This window comes from Trachinotus anak, unplaced genomic scaffold, assembly GCF_046630095.1.
Source record: "Trachinotus anak isolate AG129_WGS33_773 ecotype Australia unplaced genomic scaffold, CSIRO_AGI_Tana_v1 ptg000032l, whole genome shotgun sequence".
NCBI lineage: Eukaryota > Metazoa > Chordata > Actinopteri > Carangiformes > Carangidae > Trachinotus > Trachinotus anak.
In genome coordinates, this window is record NW_027273883.1 from 13,087,600 (window position 1) to 13,104,690 (window position 17,091).

At 40.1% G+C, this 17,091-nt stretch overlaps 2 protein-coding genes and 1 pseudogene across 3 annotated transcripts; 1 reads left to right on the top strand and 2 right to left on the bottom strand.

Moving 5' to 3' along the window:
* Positions 1-22: 22 nt before the first annotated feature.
* Positions 23-9,759, bottom strand: znf687a (zinc finger protein 687a). 2 transcript variants are annotated; one of them, XM_071470458.1, is made up of 12 exons: positions 9,665-9,759; positions 7,216-9,189; positions 6,233-6,488; positions 5,945-6,129; positions 5,641-5,825; positions 5,349-5,525; positions 5,080-5,242; positions 4,730-4,969; positions 4,530-4,642; positions 4,034-4,136; positions 3,261-3,924; positions 23-2,772 (listed from the first exon to the last, which is right to left on the bottom strand). In XM_071470458.1, exons 2-11 carry the CDS (start codon positions 9,166-9,168, stop codon positions 3,292-3,294), a joined length of 4,008 nt encoding a protein of 1,335 aa, XP_071326559.1. In that variant the 5' UTR covers positions 9,169-9,189; positions 9,665-9,759; the 3' UTR covers positions 23-2,772; positions 3,261-3,291. The 2 variants fall into 2 exon arrangements, with proteins under 2 accessions (XP_071326559.1, XP_071326558.1); XM_071470457.1 differs by having other exon boundaries at positions 23-3,924.
* Positions 9,760-10,399: 640 nt separating this feature from the next.
* LOC139613656 (26S proteasome non-ATPase regulatory subunit 4-like) lies at positions 10,400-15,621 on the bottom strand. Its single transcript, XM_071470464.1, has 10 exons — positions 15,528-15,621; positions 14,076-14,216; positions 13,881-13,995; positions 13,577-13,663; positions 13,005-13,073; positions 12,658-12,873; positions 12,166-12,274; positions 11,914-12,051; positions 10,972-11,027; positions 10,400-10,877 (listed from the first exon to the last, which is right to left on the bottom strand). Exons 1-10 carry the CDS (start codon positions 15,551-15,553, stop codon positions 10,707-10,709), a joined length of 1,128 nt encoding a protein of 375 aa, XP_071326565.1. The 5' UTR covers positions 15,554-15,621; the 3' UTR covers positions 10,400-10,706.
* A 427-nt stretch (positions 15,622-16,048) lies between these two features.
* Positions 16,049-17,006, top strand: LOC139612924 (serum amyloid P-component-like; annotated as a pseudogene).
* Positions 17,007-17,091: the final 85 nt, after the last annotated feature.

A 17,091-nucleotide genomic window follows, 5' to 3' on the forward strand; every position in this document is an offset into this window, starting at 1 on the left:
TGGTAGTTGGAGACAAAACAGCTTAAAAGGAGGACAACATGCCAGTTTTTAATTCCTTTTTTTTTTTTTTTTTTAAAGAAACATTTGGTTAAAAATTTGTCAATGCAAAAACAGAAAAAGTTAAATAGGACAATGTGTGTTAAAGCATTGGATAATCTCCTGAGAAAATAAACACAAAAACACACAGGTCACTGGTTATGGAATGCCATCTAAATCAATATTAAATAAACAAATAAATACATCTTTAAAATAAATCCTGAAATAAATAAATTAGGTAATAAATGTAGATATGTATGATAAATGTAAATGTAAATACACGTGGTTATCTCACAGATTCAGACCAAAGCAGCAGCACCAGAACAGCACTGAATCACATACTGAAACAACCCCCCCCCGAAAATTTCTGTGTTACTGTCAACATGGAACTAGTTGAAGTAATCTACTACAATGATTCAGTGATTAGGGCATGTTTTTATTCTCTTAACTAACTAAATAACAAAATTATCCAGAAATAAATAAACCGGACATTATAAAATAAAAGTACCCTGAAATAAATAAAAAGGTCATATTTAAAATAAAACGTTACTTATGTATTTATTTATTTGTATAGCTATTTGTTCGTTTACTCCCTCATATATTTATATTAACATTTATTTATATATTTCTACATGTATTACCTAATTTATTTATTTCAGGATTTATTTGATAGCTGCATTTATTCATTTATGTATTTATTTATGAAATATTGATCTAGAATGCATTCCATAATGGGTGACTACAGCACATTAAAGGAATAATTTTTTGTTTGTTTTTAAACTCAGTGACATTGATGCATGGATATAAACTCAGTCAATGGATTCTGTGGTATGAGACATTTCAGGGAACCAGCAGCTAGCAAGACAGTTTAAAAGAAATTAGATGAAAACACAATCTCACTCAAAATTCTTTTAAGGCCCTACAACATAACGCAGTATCTCTACTGAATTCACCACTTTCTCCTCTCAGACCATTTGTATCATGAAACAGTTCAGTTGACACCTGTTCATCAATAACACAACCTGATCCCTGCTAAGCAAAGCTGGAAAATCTAATTATATTCAGCTCCTTTACCACAGCTTAAGTCCTTTTTTTTTTTTTTTTTTTATTTTATTTATTTTTTAGCAGTGCCAAAGACTGAAGAAATTCTCATCAAATGCAAAGTTCAACATCTCCTCCTGCTCTTAGGAAAGCATGAGGAACAGACATAATCACATATACACTGATCTTTTGTTTACAGTAATCTCATAAATGCTGCATACCAAGAAGCCATAATACAGAATTCCAACTCTTGTTCACAGAGAAGAAATAAATCAGTTCATCTCATGTAAATACAGTAAATTCCATTTTCAAAGGTTTAAATGTTAATGCCGATGGTTTTGAAAGTTGCAGGCCAATAACTACAAAGTGTGTACATGTGAGATTGTTGCTGAGGATTTTCCAAATCATAGTGAAAGTTTTTAGATTCACTTCCTGTCTTCCAGAAAGTTATTGGTCCACATTGATTGAGGAACAATATGAATATACAACGTACAGGGACTTTTACCTCATTAAGAAAGGTTATCAATAACAGTAATCATTTAATAGCAATAGTTGCACATTTTTTCATGTGTCTTAAAAACAATACAGACATACTGTACATCTAATGTGCATTGTAAGAGTTATTGGTCACTGCAATTACTCCTTCTGCCCACACAGACAGTGAAGAGATCCCTTTTCAAGATGGTTTCACTGAGAGTTAATGGGGACAAAATCTACAGTCTACTGGTTCTGTGCAAAAATATTCCCCAAAGTTCAGCTGAAGCTAATAAAAAGTTTCAGAAGCCTGAGTAGGACTATCTAAGTTGTTATCTTCCAAAGTTACAGTCTTTATAGTACAAAGTACCGTCTTTGTATTAGTATATAGAGGTAATTTGATTACCTATCTCACATATCTCATAAACGCATCAAAACATGTGGAAGCCTGTGGCTGCCTTTAAAATTGGGACTCAATATGTAATGTTGTTGTGTGCTCTAGAAAATGGCTGTCAATGAGTTAAAAGTATTCACACTTAACAGTAAGTGAGCTAACATATTCTAAACCACCACAATGATTCTCTAACAAAACTCTGTCAAAACCTAATGTGTGGCTGGACCGCGTCATAGACAATTTACATTCTGCCAGTGTCAGCTGGTTTCAGCGCTTTATCTGTTTGCCTCTCTTCTACTTTCTCATTCTCACATATACAGTATTTTAATATAGCTGAAAATGAAATAGAGAGTGAAACTGGGCCCATCAAGACTACATGTTAACCAGCTGTCACCTTCTGCTAGAATCCTGATTTTCTAACCCCAACATTGATCTGACAAAATCACCAAACACATAAGTTAAAGACAATGGCTGTACTGTGATTTTGACAATATTTACTTGTAGAATTATCACTGAGAGAGAGAGAGTGAGAGAAAGTTAGAAGCCACCAAATATATTTCTTATTTCGTCTCTAATGCAATGTACAGCCTTTATCTGGGTAACAAAATGCTGCTCCACCTCTCTGCCCCACAAGGTCTGCCTCTCGCTCGAGGGGCATTACTGACGGTTCTCTACTATAGACAGTAGCTATGGTTTGTTTCCGGATTTGTGGCTAGATGCATTTATGAAAAAAAGGTCACTAAATGGGTCTGAATAGCTGGTAAATCAAGCAACAAATGCACTAAGTTGGCAACACTGCATTAAACACCCTGCTGTCGTGGTCCAGCCTAAAGTATGGAAAAAAAAAACAAAAACAAAGACATGACTTTACAGAAAAACACCTGGGTTCGCATTCAACAATCTCTTCAGTAGGATGAAATTATTAAAAAAAATAAAAAACAGACACATTCCGTCGCTGTCTGTCAACATTCACTTGAACAGCTGTCACAATCACAGTAGGATTTAGTTACAACATTCACAGCTCTCTACTGGCACATAATCATGTGAATGTGGTCACAGCAGTGAACAAGTCAGACTAACTGCCCACTGACCAGGAAGTAGCTCTAATCTCGTTAGTATCATTACTGAAGACAGAAATGTGGCATTAGATCCTGAACGTCAGAAGGTTAAGGCTGGTCTCCACCAGTGAGAATCACAACTGATTGTTTTACAATCTATTCACATAAAAACTCTGTTCTAGCAATCTTTGGTTACATTAGTGCATAGATGTACTAACCAACACTTAAAAAAGGCACTTGCAAATTATATCACCTACCGACCCTGATCTTGTCCTTGCATCTGCCATCTTAGGTAGTTTTTCCTGCGTTCCTTGCGCTGATAAAAGCCATACCGTGAGTTCTGAAGTGTGTGTTCAGATCCGTTGCCTTTTCAAAATGTTTACCGCATACCTTACAGGCCAGTGTGCCATCCTCTTCCTTCCCGTGAGCTATGGAGGGTTGAGAGGAGGGTGATGCTGGTGCAGAACAATCCAGAGAACTCATCTTATCAGCATGGTTCCTTTCATTACCAGGGGATGGTGCTGCGTGCATGCTGATGGCTTGCTGGTTGTCAGTGAATGCATCTCTCACTTTGTGTGTGATGAAGCGATGGCGTGATAGGGAGGAGATTGATGTGAAGCAGGCGCCGCACTGTAAACACTGCAGACCACCACCCTCTGTCCCTCCTCGTCTGTGCTGGCTGATGTGCTCCAGGAATGATGTCTGGTCCTCTGTGGTGAAGCCGCAGGGAGCACAGCGAAACCCAGAGTCAGGGAGCGAGTATGGAGCAGATGCAGAGGGGGACGACCTCAACTTCTTCACAGGACTCATCCCATCGTTGGACTCATCATCATGCTCCATCTTTACAGCTCCTCTCCGTCTCCGACGAGCCCCCAAACCACTTTCCTGTTCTGAGGAACAATCGGCCTCGTCTCCGCCTCCCTGTGACCAGAGGAAATCAAAACAACTGCTGTAATCACATCTTAGCAAATAGCTCTTGAAGTCTGAGTTTTCTTGACAAAATGAATAAATAAATACAAGACAGGGTTACCATCAGTGTGTCCTGGCTCACAGTTTCCATGCTGTGTCTCAGCTGAACATGCTTCTCCAACATCGCTCTGCTACTGAATGTTTTCTTACCCTCAGCACAGAACCTACACAAATACACACACACAAACATACAATTAAATTTCTTATTTAAGTGTGTCGCACCCCTGGTAGAATTATGTGGGAGGTAAAGAAGTAATCTGTTTTGAAATTTAAAACTATCTTGAAACTCTCAATGAAAGAACTGTTGTTACGTTTGATCACATTCTGCTTTCAACAGAATGCACACACCACTCTAATTTACAGATATACTGGGTTCTGATATTCTACTGGAGAAATAAAGGGAATATTAACATCACTAGTTGCAGGAGTTTTACTTCAGTAAGCTTCATAGAGTTAGCTGTAGATTTAGAGAGATAGAGAGCAATTCCTGAAGAGTTTGAATGTTCACAACAACAACCCTCTTGCTAGGAGTTTCATGCAGTGTGTGGGATACTCACTGGCAGCGGAAGCTTCGATTCATGACTTTGTGTTTGTCTCTGATGTGACGTCGCAGGCTGGAAGTTGTGGTGAAGGAGCTCTCACACTTGTTACAAGGAAACTTCTTAAGAATCTACACAACACAAGCATATACATGTCTATAAATATATCTAATAATTTACAGATGCATCTGAAAACAAAATGAATTCATTCAAATTACCTTGCTATGCTGGTCAGCCATATGGGTAATGTAGTCTTCCCGGTCTGTGTAGCGTGCATGGCAAGGTGCACACTTCCAGCCTGAGGGGGTCTTTATCCGCTCTGTCTTTACTTTCTCTTCTTTGTCTTTATCCATCCACTCCTCCCCATCTGGGTTCTCCAACTTCACTGAGGGCCGTGAGCGAGAGGAAGCAGCTGGAGGTGAAGGCAACTCTTGTTTTAACGCAGGAGTCTTGTGGGTCTGAGGAACAGATGGAACAGGGCAAAAGAAAATAGTAAGTAAATTGTAAGGCTGACTTTGCCTGAACATTTAGTTAGGTATATAGACCAAGTACATAAAAATAGCTATACCTTGAAATGGTCCAGTAGGGAATTCCTTTGAGAAAACAGCTTGGTGCACTCGGGGCATTTAAACACTTGCACCTTTTGATTGGTTAAATGAGTGTCAAAGTGGACGTACAACAGGGGCTTGTGGGTAAAAACAGTGTCACACATGACACATTTATAGATCAACCTGTAAAGGAATAAAAACTTGGTGACTTAATTATAAGAGAGAGTTATATTTTCGTGTAAAAAGACACAGCTTCAAATCTGTGTGTGTGTTTGTGTGTAATCAATACATCGTTTGTCCTTCCGTGACTGTTGGATGCTGGGCAGTGATGTGGCTCTGTATGCTGGGGGCAGATTTGAAAGCCATGGGACAACTGGGACATTTGTGGAACATATCACAATGAGCCTGCTGGATGTGAGACTTCACAGAGTTCAGCCCTCCAAATACCACCATGCAACTGGAACATCTGCAGAGAGAGAGGGAGAAATGTGAAAATACAGATAAAGAGAAACGTGATGGGCATAAGAAATAGCACTATATACTTCAGTTTAATTTAACAACAGTGTGGACAGATGTCGCACCTGTATCCAATACGCCGGGCAAAGTGCAAACAGGTCTCGTCCAGGTGTGTTTGAAATTGTGGCTGCTTGGCCGTGCCCCCACACTCAGGGCACACATGTGGTGGAAGGCTTTGGTGAATGCGTTGATGAGCTGCTGCACTGCAGCTGTTGGGCAGGAGCATGGGAGGAGAACAGTCTGTGCAGGGCTGCAGGACAACAGTGATAAAAGGTAGGAATTACGTTAGAGCACATTTTGAATATCATGAGAAAACAAATTCAAATCCTTGCTCTTTTTTTTCTCCTCAAACACACACGCAAGACTTACAGTTGTGTGTGCTGGTTTGATTTCTTGAAAGTGCTCAGCCACCTCTTCTTTGCTGCTAAACTCAGCCAGACACTCAGGACATTTGTTACTGAAGTACTGCACTTCTACTTTCTTCTTAGGTACTGCGTGATGTGACTGGGTTGTTGGGTTTGGCGTGACTGACCCTGAAGAGGATAATGACGGTGCTGAAGAGGATGACAGGAGAGACAGTAAGAGCACACATGAGGACCATACAAAAAGCAATATAATCACACACATGAATCAGAGACAAAAATAATTCCCACTAACCAATTGCCTTGGGTTCCTGCTGGCCAATCATCTGCTCCATGGGTACAGGTTTCATGACCAGGTGTGAACACTGCATGATCAGGCCTCTCTCCTTGTGCTCCCTGGCATGTAAAAGCAGGCTACACTTGTTGAAGAAGGCCAAGCGTTTGGCACAGTGATTACATGTCACTTCAATCCTCAGCGAGCGCCGATCATAGTGTCGTGCCAAACTCTGCTCCAGCGCAAAGGCATCACCGCACTCCAAACAGCGGTAACCCTGCAGAGGATCAAACATTCATGCTATTAGACACTGATGAATTAATATGAACTAGAGAAATGTAAAACAATGTTGTGAGCTTGTCATGAAATTATGATTAACAGGACTAATTATGCATGACTGGTTATATGCTCTTGTTGAAGGAACTCAGCAGAGCAGGAACATTACATGTCATGTGAAAACTTTGACCCCAGACTTTCTGTGCTTAGGGTGTGATATCAGATGAGTTGTACAGCACACGTCCTCTTCCTGCATATTTCTACTTACATAAATAAAAACCAAGCTGATTTTCTATCTTTGATAAAGCTGAAGTGCTTGTGATTATCAGGCTAGCAAACAAACAGCTAGATCAACCTGATAATCTGTAGTGGGTTTGTGGCAGAGGTCCCTAGTTGCAGTTTACACATTTAGTGCTGCAACTAACAGTTATTTACTTCACAATTAATATACAATCAATTTGTTTTGTTGTCTTTGAAATGTCAAAAAATAATGAAAACGACTAAAATTTCCCAGAGCCTAAGGTGATGTATTTAAATTGCTTGTTTTGTCTGTCACACAGTTCATAGTTCAAACACCAAAAATATTCAGTTAGGTATCATATATGACAAACACAAGCAGCAAATCCTCACATATGAGCAGCTGGAATCGGTTAATGCTTGGCCTTTTTGGAAAAGAACTGAAATGATTATGGATTATCAATATAGTGCTATACACAAGGAAAGTTTACCTGTGCAGGCAGAGGAATGCCCCACTCTGCGGGAAGAGGTGCACTCAGGTCTGGTTTATAACTGGGCAGAAGGTTCTTGTTGTTGAGGATTTTGTTGAAAGCTTCTACCAGATTGGTCTGACTCTTGGATATAATTGCCCCAGTGCTGTTGACTATGGATGCTGGTCTGCTGCCACTTTGAGGTGAAAGTGTGGGAAGTGTCCCACTGTTGAGAGTCTTCTGGCCCAGGCTACGCAGGTTGATCCCTCCTGGGCTGACTTTGGGGGAAGAGACAGATGGCAGGGCTGCAGTTTTTGTGATGCTGACAGCTGTGGGGGAAACTTTAGGTTTGGTGTTCACTGCAGTTTTCTGTTTAACTGTACTGGCACCTTCCAGTGTTGCAGCACAAGCATCCTGGAGCATCACTACTGCAGGCAACTGGGATTGTTGTGATAACTCCTTCTTGGATTTTGTGTTGTGACGCACTAGTGAAGGTTTTGAACTAATAACAGCTCTGGAAGTTGCTCTTGCACTTCTTTTAGGTGCCACCCCAGTCACAGTTCTTGTAATACTCCCTGTAGACATTTTGATTTTAACTTTGAGGGGACGCAATGGAGATGAATCTGTCTCTGCAGCACTGGCAGACTCGTGTGCCAGCACCACAGATGATGTGCCAGAACCACTGTTCTCCTCGTTTAAGTTTTCCCCTTCTCCTGTCATCTTTTCACTCAGCTCCTCGGTGTCACCTTGCCTGTCCTTTTTACTGGGCTCACTTTCCATGAGCTCCTCTTGGTTACAAAATTCCTTGTGGTTCACTGCAAGACCCGGGCTGCTGCTTCTGTTACAGACCAAAAGACCTGTCTCACTGGGTGGTGGACTCTCAGGTGAGTCCCTCTCATCAATCACATGCTCTGGGTATTTCTCCTCTTGGACTGATGCAGAGCCTGTGCTGACAGAGGGGAGGCAGCCCTTGGGGCTCTGTGACTGAGGAGCTCCAGAGGGAGAACTGGGGGTGGTAGGATGCCCCTCGTCCTCAAGAAGGGGTTTTGGTTTTGCAGATGCCAGAGAAAAGGATAGATGAGGAAGATGAGACTTATCAAAAGAAGTGGTTTCAGGAGACCCAAGCAGCACAGACCGTAGTTTAAATTTGGGAGGAGAGGACATTAGAGATTCTGGGCTTTCTTGGATGACCAGTGGGCTTCCTAAGTCTGGTTCTGAGTCTTCATCTTCTGAGTGCATAACATGCTTAATTCCAGCTTCAATACTCCCATTTTGTGGTAAAGAGGAGGAGGATGTGTTACCAAGAAGAAAAGCTTCTTCTTTCTTAGGGGAGTGTGGAGAAAGGTGAGGGCTGACAGAGTGTGGAGAGGGAGAGGGAGAAGTTGAGGAGTTGGGACCAGCACTGGTCAGAGAATGGGGGAAAAGGAGGGGCTTCAAACTGTTCATGACATCAGTTGTATGCTGGATTGATCCAGCCTCAGCACTTTCACCCTCTTCATCGTTCAGCGTGGAACTCAGTGGTGAATGCAGGGACCATGGCTCTGTGTTGCATGCTCCCTGCTCCCTGGGGACAGATCCTTCAAAGCCATTAGCAATCTGGGGTTCCACAGCAACATCAGCAGGCAGTTTGGGATCGAGCTGTGAGGTGAGGTCACCCAACTTGACCTGAACCTGAGGGGCTAGGTCACAACTTGACAGATTGTCTGTTTTATCGCTGATGGACTTCTCCTCCTCTTCAAAAGATTCAGACCGCACTGTGTTTTTCACAATTACACTGACCACAGGTCGGTCACTGTGTGAGGTAGGAGAGCAGGGAAAGCATGAAGGAGACCCACTCTCTCCCCCTTCTGCAACAGTCCTGACTTCATCCCGTTCCTCCTCTGGACTTGACTGAATGGCCTCTTTAGCATCAATGTCAGGAATATCAAAAGCCGCCAGCAAATCATCAAAGTCTGGGGTCTTCATGTCCCCCATTGCTAGCACAAGGCTCAAAACCTATGGAGGTAAAAAAGTATATGTAATCAGAATAAGTGGTATAACATTCATTTAATCAGGACACGTTGACAGAGCTGAGCTACGAAAGTTAAAACTAGAACGAGAAACGAGAACAGCTGTTCTCACAGGAGGCTCCGACATGTTTGGCCAAAGCAAAGAAAGTACGTGGTTTGATGCTACTCTGCTCTAAACTTTACTGGCGAAAAACAAGCATGTGTAAAAAAACAGTTTATCATGCCAAACTCATCTATCATGCTGCAACAAGTGGGAGCTTCTGCTAACAGCTAGCTACATTTAGCATTCACCTGCTAGCTGGCCTCGCTAACGTCAACCGGCCAACTTTCCTCAACAGGTTAAAAACTATAATTAGCTCAGCCTAACACTCAGCTAATGTGGCCCTAATACATTATGTTTAATACGCGTTATGTTTGCACAAGTTCAACATTAGCCCACGCTTGTATTTAATTTTAGTTACCTGCTAGTTTACAGTTGGTTCCTGACCTGCCTCCCGGACGCAGAACTTTTCCGTCACCTAATAATGCGACAGTGACTTCCCAAGAGCCTCCCATATATTCACATTTCCAGTTTACAGTATTGTTAAAACTGAATTAATTAAATTAGATGTTACACTTGAAACTATATCCCTGAAATACAATTTATTTTTTTTATATATTAAAAAAAATAATTTCTTCCTATCTTTTCTTCTACGATGATCTTCTATTTACAGAGACTTGGTAATGTGACGTGTGTTTTGTATGTGGCATTTGGCATCTACTCAATCTGGAAAGATTTATGTAATTTAAAAAAAATTCTTGCTGCTAAACTTGCTGTTCTCATAAAACATGTTTGCTATTGCCTTTTATAGGTTACATGACTGTAAACACTAATATTGTCTCCTATTTGCATAATAAGAAAAAGTTTAAAGTTATGTCCATATGTATCTACCTAATTTTTTTTATATTAATTGTCTCTTATATTAGTGGTATTTAATAAAAAAAACATTGGAAGAGATCATAAATAAATACAAACAAAATATCTTGCCATTTTAGCTTTTTAACTGGGTCATGAATATGACACTAGCTGTGTAGTACTAGTAAAAGTACTTAAGTTTCAACGCAACATTCATTAATATCATAGGAAAAGTAGGAAGGTAGAGATCAAACAGTTGCAGTTATCACGACTGTAAATAAATTTCAAGACTCAGATGAAGTACCACCTTGTATTCTGTAAATTTATTAAGGGTTGAAACCTGCCCAAGTTGCTGAGTAGTTATATTACAAAAAGGTCCAAGGAAAGCATATGTGTTGAACACAAAATAACTGAAATCAGAATAGTCCTTTAACCTAAAGTTGAAAAAAAAAGCCAAAAGTTGTTTACAGTTTACACAGCTACATAAACATAGGTGAACAAAACATTTCCTGTATCAAAGAGAGTAATACAGTTACTGTGAATAACACATGCAGTGCAATTCTCAGGTCTTTTTTTATTTATCATATATTCAGTTCCTCTTTGAATGTTTATTTCTTTTTCTCCTCATCCTTCTTGGCATCAGGTTTAGAGCCTGTCTGGGAAGACAGAGAGCCCATGGCATTACGGATGGCCTCATTGTTGGGGTCAACTCCAGGAAGGTTTTCCAGGACACTCTGAAGGAACTCTGGATCCTGCATAACATCGTAGTCCTCTTCATCCTAGACAAAGATAATATTTTGTAACTCATCTTTAACAAGCACCTTTCAGTCCTATCAAAATGACAAATGAGAGCTTGTAAAGACTTGTGCTTACCTTTGCCTCACTGGAGTCCATGTCAGCTCCAGTGTCCATGTCCTCAGCACCAAAATCTGCAGGAAAAACGGAACAGATTTGTTGTTTGAGCAGGAAAAATGGAGTTGGCTGACAATTATGCTAATTTTTGAACCTGGCCTATATGTTCCTAGATAGAGTGGTGCTGCAAACAACACACACAATCAACAGTTAAATCCACTGCTTGATTAAAACACAGCCTTTTGACTGCATCTAATGTCTGAATAGCTATTGCCAAAAACTTACAATATTGCAGAAGAAGGTAGTGACAAGATTTATACCACAAGTGCACTCTCATGTTGCATTGGTTAGATATAGGACACCAAGTGAACATAGACCAAAGACTAAAACATAGGATATGTGGAAAAGTTTTCCAGGCTCCATATCCTTCACCTTCATTCTCAACCAAACCATATTCATACTGCTATAATCAATCACACCTAATAAAAGGTACATACAGTGGGTTAAGAGAGTATTTAGACCCTTTCAGACTTCAGTTTTTGATTTTAATAAATTTCCCCAAAAATCTAAAAATATCACTTTACCATTGTGGGTCACTGAGTGTAGACTGACAGGCTCAAATGGCAGTTTTATCCATTTACATTTTAACAACACAACAATATAATTAAGTGGAGGGTTGTTTCATTTCATGATACCAATGATACAAGTAAAACACATACAAAACACTTCTAAGTTGAAGCCAAAAAAAAATGGTTTGTCTGCTTCCTCTAACAGCAAAGTAAATAAGGAAGCGCCTTAATAATAATACAGAATGAAATATTACATAACTCGAATAAATTGTTCAATCATCGTTTTTCTTTTACTTTAAACAAATTGCAGTTCCTATTTATATCCCAGTTTGTATTATAGGCTATTAATTCTCTTGGTCAGAGAAATTCAGAAAACTCAAAATCCATGTTTAACCTGCTCCTGGTCCCTGCATGGACATCTGCAGAGCATAGGCGATCTGTTCATCCTCTGTCATGCGACTGAAGTCTGGTAAAGCAGGTGTGGCAGAGTCCGTATGTGGAACAGACATCTTCAACAGGGCATCCTCAGACTCTGAAACAGAAAGAAAAATATGCCGTGTGAACACACTCCTGCTGAAAGCTACAACCCATCTGTCTGCAATACTGAAGGGAAATGGGCAAATCGAGTTGGTGGACATTTTCCCACCATCTGCGGCAGGGGAGGAAATGCCAGCTTCAGCCGCTGATGCAACAGCAGCTCTGCGAGCTTCATCCTCCTGTCGTTGTCTCTGCTCCTCCATAGACACCCGCAGAGCCTGTAGAGAGGAGGGAGAGAGGAAGGAAACAATCAAAAATGAATTAAATTGTCTAAACATGGGCTCTTTCCAAGTTGTCCTTAAAAACATTTGATCTTATTTCAACTGTGCAGTAAAATGGCCCAGAAAACAAATCAAATCCAACTGACAGGCAGACATTACTCTAAATATTGGCAATACAGCACATAGCATGACACCACAGAGTATGCTGTAACAAAAATATTACAATAAATACGATGTAAAATTCAGAAAGAAACTGTGGTTTCAAGAGTAGTTGTTGAAAAATCTGGAGATTTTTAGAGTCAAAAGACAAGAATAATTGTGATTTTAGTGAACTGTACTTACTATAAAGAACCATAATGTAATATCCCCTGCTCTCTTACCAAGGCCAGCTCTGGGTCTGCACTGGGATCCACTCCAAACTCAAAGTCACTGGCACCCAGGCCCAACACTGCACCTCCCTCTCCAGCCAGGATGGGTGAGGACAGCAGGGCATCAGCCAGACTGGGGCCTGGAGGCACTGTGACCAGGTGGGAGCCTGCACCCTCTTTGCCATTCAGTGTGTTGATGAAGGCCGTCAGCTTCTCTGTGTTCATCTCCTGCAGAGGAGAAACAGACTGAGGGTCGGCACGTGGACCAGAAAACAATGTAGAGAGGTGATAAAATATACACAAGAGCACAGTAGTTATTCAAGAAGCTGCGTGTGTGTGGGACTTTGATGAAAAAATACCTCCTCTCCAAAGTTAATGACATCCACATTGACTTTTTCTTTCTTGAGTCGCTTTGCCATTTTGACCAGCTACAGGAAAAGAGAAATACTTAAGCTGGCACCAACTCATGACAAAACATTTTATATTAGGAATCTGACAGATGCAGAAGAACAGGTGCTCATTTCATGAATAAGCATTACTAAGGGAGCATGTTATTAACTAAAGTTACCTTGATTATGTTAATTTAATCCTTTTTTGTGAGGGAGGCCTCTGCTGTCTGCACTGATAATGCAATGGTATAATTTGCAGAAAAAACATTATACTAGTAGTAAATTGTGTTTAACTTCTTAAAAGATATTGACCTTTACTGCTGAGTTTGTCATTTCTTTATGTAACCCTGGGAGTAGACTTACTGCTTTTGTGTATACATAAAGCATTGTTCAAAGTGCATTATGTAACTATCATAATTATTGTCTACCATCACATCAAAAAGGATCATTATAGTCTGATGTTGTAGAAAGGCTCATCCCCAGTAATACAGGATAACTAACAACATGCAAAACACACTGACTGATGTTAGAACTTAACTCACTTCTTTTTCGTTGTCCTCCACTGGGCTACCAACAAATGCAATAATGCGCATCTTGTGGTTTTTGCCCTGTCTGTGCTTCAGCGCCAACTACAGAGAGAAACACAGCTTTTAAAAAAAGTCCATATGAATTAACAATATGCATTCACATGTCAAACATAATAGAATAATAAGATCAGCAACAAAAAAGAAAAGAAAATTAATGAAGAATGCATTACATTTAGGTGAGCAAACTCCAGCTCACTGGAACGGTTTACTGTACTTAACACACACTGCACTTTACCACTAGTGAAAATCACAAACTCACATGTGCCACCCTGATGCCAGTGCAGAAGCTGATGTTTCCACGAGGCTGCACAGCATGCAGCTTGGACAGTATTCTACCCGTGTCTGGAGTCAGTGTGGTCAGCACCTCACAGTTGCTGCAGAGACATAACACTTTTGTTGTTAGATTATCATATTTTAAATGTCACTAAGTGATTTCAAACACCTTGCCTCTTACTTTGCCATGGTGATGAGGCCCACGTTGTTTTCAGGGTTGCTGCGGGTCTTAGAGTGACAAACAATATTAACTGCATCCTGCTGAGCCTGCAGCCTGGTGGGCAGAAAGTCTCCATTTCGCATGTACTCACTGTTGTCCACACTAAGAAAAATCAGCAGCAGTGTTAAGAACAAGAATTCTTTATTATCCAAGCATATATTTACACGCACACAGGACCTCTACATGTAACACATCCAAAAGTAGTGAACACACACATTTGGACCAGTAGGCACACACACCCACAGTGTGGCATGCAGGAAGCAGATAGGTTTTAGGTGCCTTGCTCAAGGCACTAAATTACTAGTTCTATCAAAAAATGTAAATTACAGAGATTGTATAAACTTTGGATGCTGGGATATACCAATATCAACATGACATTAAATATACATGTACACCTCTGAAGAGAATAGTGTCTAACATGTAAATGGGGGTTAACAGAGATTTAATTGGCAACAGTTTTGTTAAATGATTAATCACCTACTTAATTTATCAAGCAGTAATGCCAAACATTTCCTGATTTCAGTTTCTCAAAAGCAAAGATTTTCAGTTTTTGGTTGTTTAATATTGTTGTGAATTTTAGATTTTAGAGTCTGGGACTGGTGGCTGGACAAATCAATCAATAGTAAGGCATCACTTTCGGCTTTAGAAAAATGTATGCATTTCTAATTATTTCCTGTCATTCAACTGAAAAACACAGTCAATGAAAGCAATAATCTATGGCTTAAATAATTCTGAAAATAATTGATGCAGCCCCAGTGAACACAAAAACAAAATAGAAACTCATGTGATACCCCTGCAGGACAGTGTTACCTTATAAAAACCGTAATATTTTTTAACAAAACATGTTCTCCATATTGTGTACTGCCTCTGAATGCATCCACAATTTAAAGAGGGCTCATGTCAGTGATAAGTATAACGATACAACGAGATAACATATTAGCTTGTTTTGTTAGGCGGCTCTATTAAAGGCAACAATAGTAGAAACAGGAAAGCAGTTGTATGTTTTGACAATGACAATCGATTTTGTTAGCTAGCTAATGCTAACGTGCTTTAAAAAAACGGCATTTTTATTCAGCTTTAGGTTCCGTTTGGATCCCACAGTTGAAATCGACAAACGTTAGGAAGCAACGCTACACTGAGTAGCTTTAGTAGAGACATAACTTGTTATATGACCGTTACTTGACTAAAAAGCTAGTGGTTAGTTGTGTATTGGAGGCTGCTTCTGGCTAACGTTAGCTAGGTGACTCAGGGAATAGTCCGAGCATTTACATCCAAAATATAACAAGTAAACCACCACGAATGTTCCAGACAAACGACACCAAAAGATGCAAACTTAGTTTATCAAGTAACAGCTTACTTTGAGTAAAGTTAGCCTTCTTAGTTTTAAATCTAAGCGTATTTCTAATTCCTTACCAGACCATAGTACTTTCAAGCACCATCTTGACGTCTGTGGTTACTACGTCATCGTGGTGGTTTGTGGGTAATGAAGTTTTCCATTAAAGGAGAAAAAAATGTGGAAAAGCACTGTGAATTTCATACAATGTTACGATGATTAACATCTGTTAATAATGGTGGTATACATTGGGTTTCAAAAGTACAGTTAAATCTATGCTCAAGTAAACAACTACAATAATATTAACTTCTACTTTTCTTGCTCTGTGAAGTTCACAGCTAGAACATCAGTGGTGTGCAAAGACTTTCAAATGGCCAGAGGCAATACTGTAAAAGGGAGCATCTTTAAGGGCTCTGGGTTGTGCATGTATCATGGCAATAGCTGACATTTTAAGAAGTTTATGTTGTTCAGTGAGATTTATCAGGTACTTCTGTAGGGGCCCTGCCTCATACACCTCAGGATACAGATTCCCTGTGACAGAAAAAAAGTGCCTTCCTTGTGACGTTAGGGCAAAAATGAATCCTGCAAGTTAGAATTTAGTATGCCCCCTATTTATTTTAGAATTGGGAAAGAGTCCAACCCAAAGGTATGTCATCCTCTATTCTATTAACAAGCAACAAGCTTTGTTTACAGAGTACAAACAGCAGGTTTTGAATGATTTACTGTAACTGGAATTCTTCAGTTTATTTCAATAACATAACAATTTTGTTATTGTAGTCAGTATTCTTACTCATTGTCCTCCTCTGAAAGACTGTTGGTTTAATTTTCCACTTGTACAGATCTGTCAGGCAAAGTGTTTGTCTTCCCCAAGGACAGACATGCAGATCCAGTTTCAACAGTGTCATCATCTATCTCAGGTAGTGTAATCAGAAAACGTCTGCTTCCTGGTAATGTTTGAAGAGCTGTTTGCCCCGGTTTTTCACAGCTGCCACATCTGTTCAGATTCTTCACAGATCTCATGAGAAACTATGGGCCCTTCTCTTTATCCACTGCAGAGCACAGAAATGACTTTGCAGTCTTTAAGATCCATTCACAGCATGTCATTAGGATGTTTACCCAGGACAAGAGGACGCACTTCCTCTCGCTGTCATTTCCTTCAAACACCTGGCACTCCATGTGTACCACCTGGTGCTCTGACAATGGGTTCGCTCAGGTGGATGGTGTGGGTGGATGGCAAGCCAACCACCAAGAGATACATCCAATCTGGGCCACCCATTGGCAGAATGCCTATCACAATCCTGGGCCAAGAGATTGGCACCTATGGTGGGGGTTTAAGTGTAAACCAGTCTTTTATTGCTATGATTTCTAAAGTCCACATGTGGGACAACATGGTCTCTGCCACTCAGCTCAAACGCTGTATCTATGACAAACACTTCACCCCAGCCAATATGTTCATCTGAAATTCCCTGGAATATGAAATCACAGGGCAATTTCTGGTGAATGAGGAACCAGAAGTTGTGTAACAGGGTGTAAAACAGTAAATTAATAACTAGTCACATTTGTTCACTATCATTCACTGTATCGTGAATGATATTGTTCTCTCGAGATCATTAAAAGCTCTTCAGATACTTAAAAGATGGTTGT

What these genes read in the sequence shown, in the direction of transcription:
- znf687a (XM_071470458.1), bottom strand. Translation starts at nt 9,168, where the DNA reads ATGGGGGACATGAAGACCCCAGACTTTGATGATTTGCTGGCGGCTTTT. An exon ending in GCATTCCTCTGCCTGCACAG is followed by an intron (nt 6,489 to 7,215) that starts GTAAACTTTCCT and finishes GATCCTCTGCAG; the next exon opens with GGTTACCGCTGTTTGGAGTG. An exon ending in AATCGAAGCTTCCGCTGCCA is followed by an intron (nt 4,137 to 4,529) that starts GTGAGTATCCCA and finishes GTATTTGTGTAG; the next exon opens with GTTCTGTGCTGAGGGTAAGA.
- LOC139613656 (XM_071470464.1), bottom strand. Translation starts at nt 15,553, where the DNA reads ATGGTGCTTGAAAGTACTATGGTCTG. An exon ending in TTCCTCCCCTGCCGCAGATG is followed by an intron (nt 12,052 to 12,165) that starts GTGGGAAAATGT and finishes TTTCTGTTTCAG; the next exon opens with AGTCTGAGGATGCCCTGTTG. An exon ending in CATGCAGGGACCAGGAGCAG is followed by an intron (nt 11,028 to 11,913) that starts GTTAAACATGGA and finishes TTTTTCCTGCAG; the next exon opens with ATTTTGGTGCTGAGGACATG.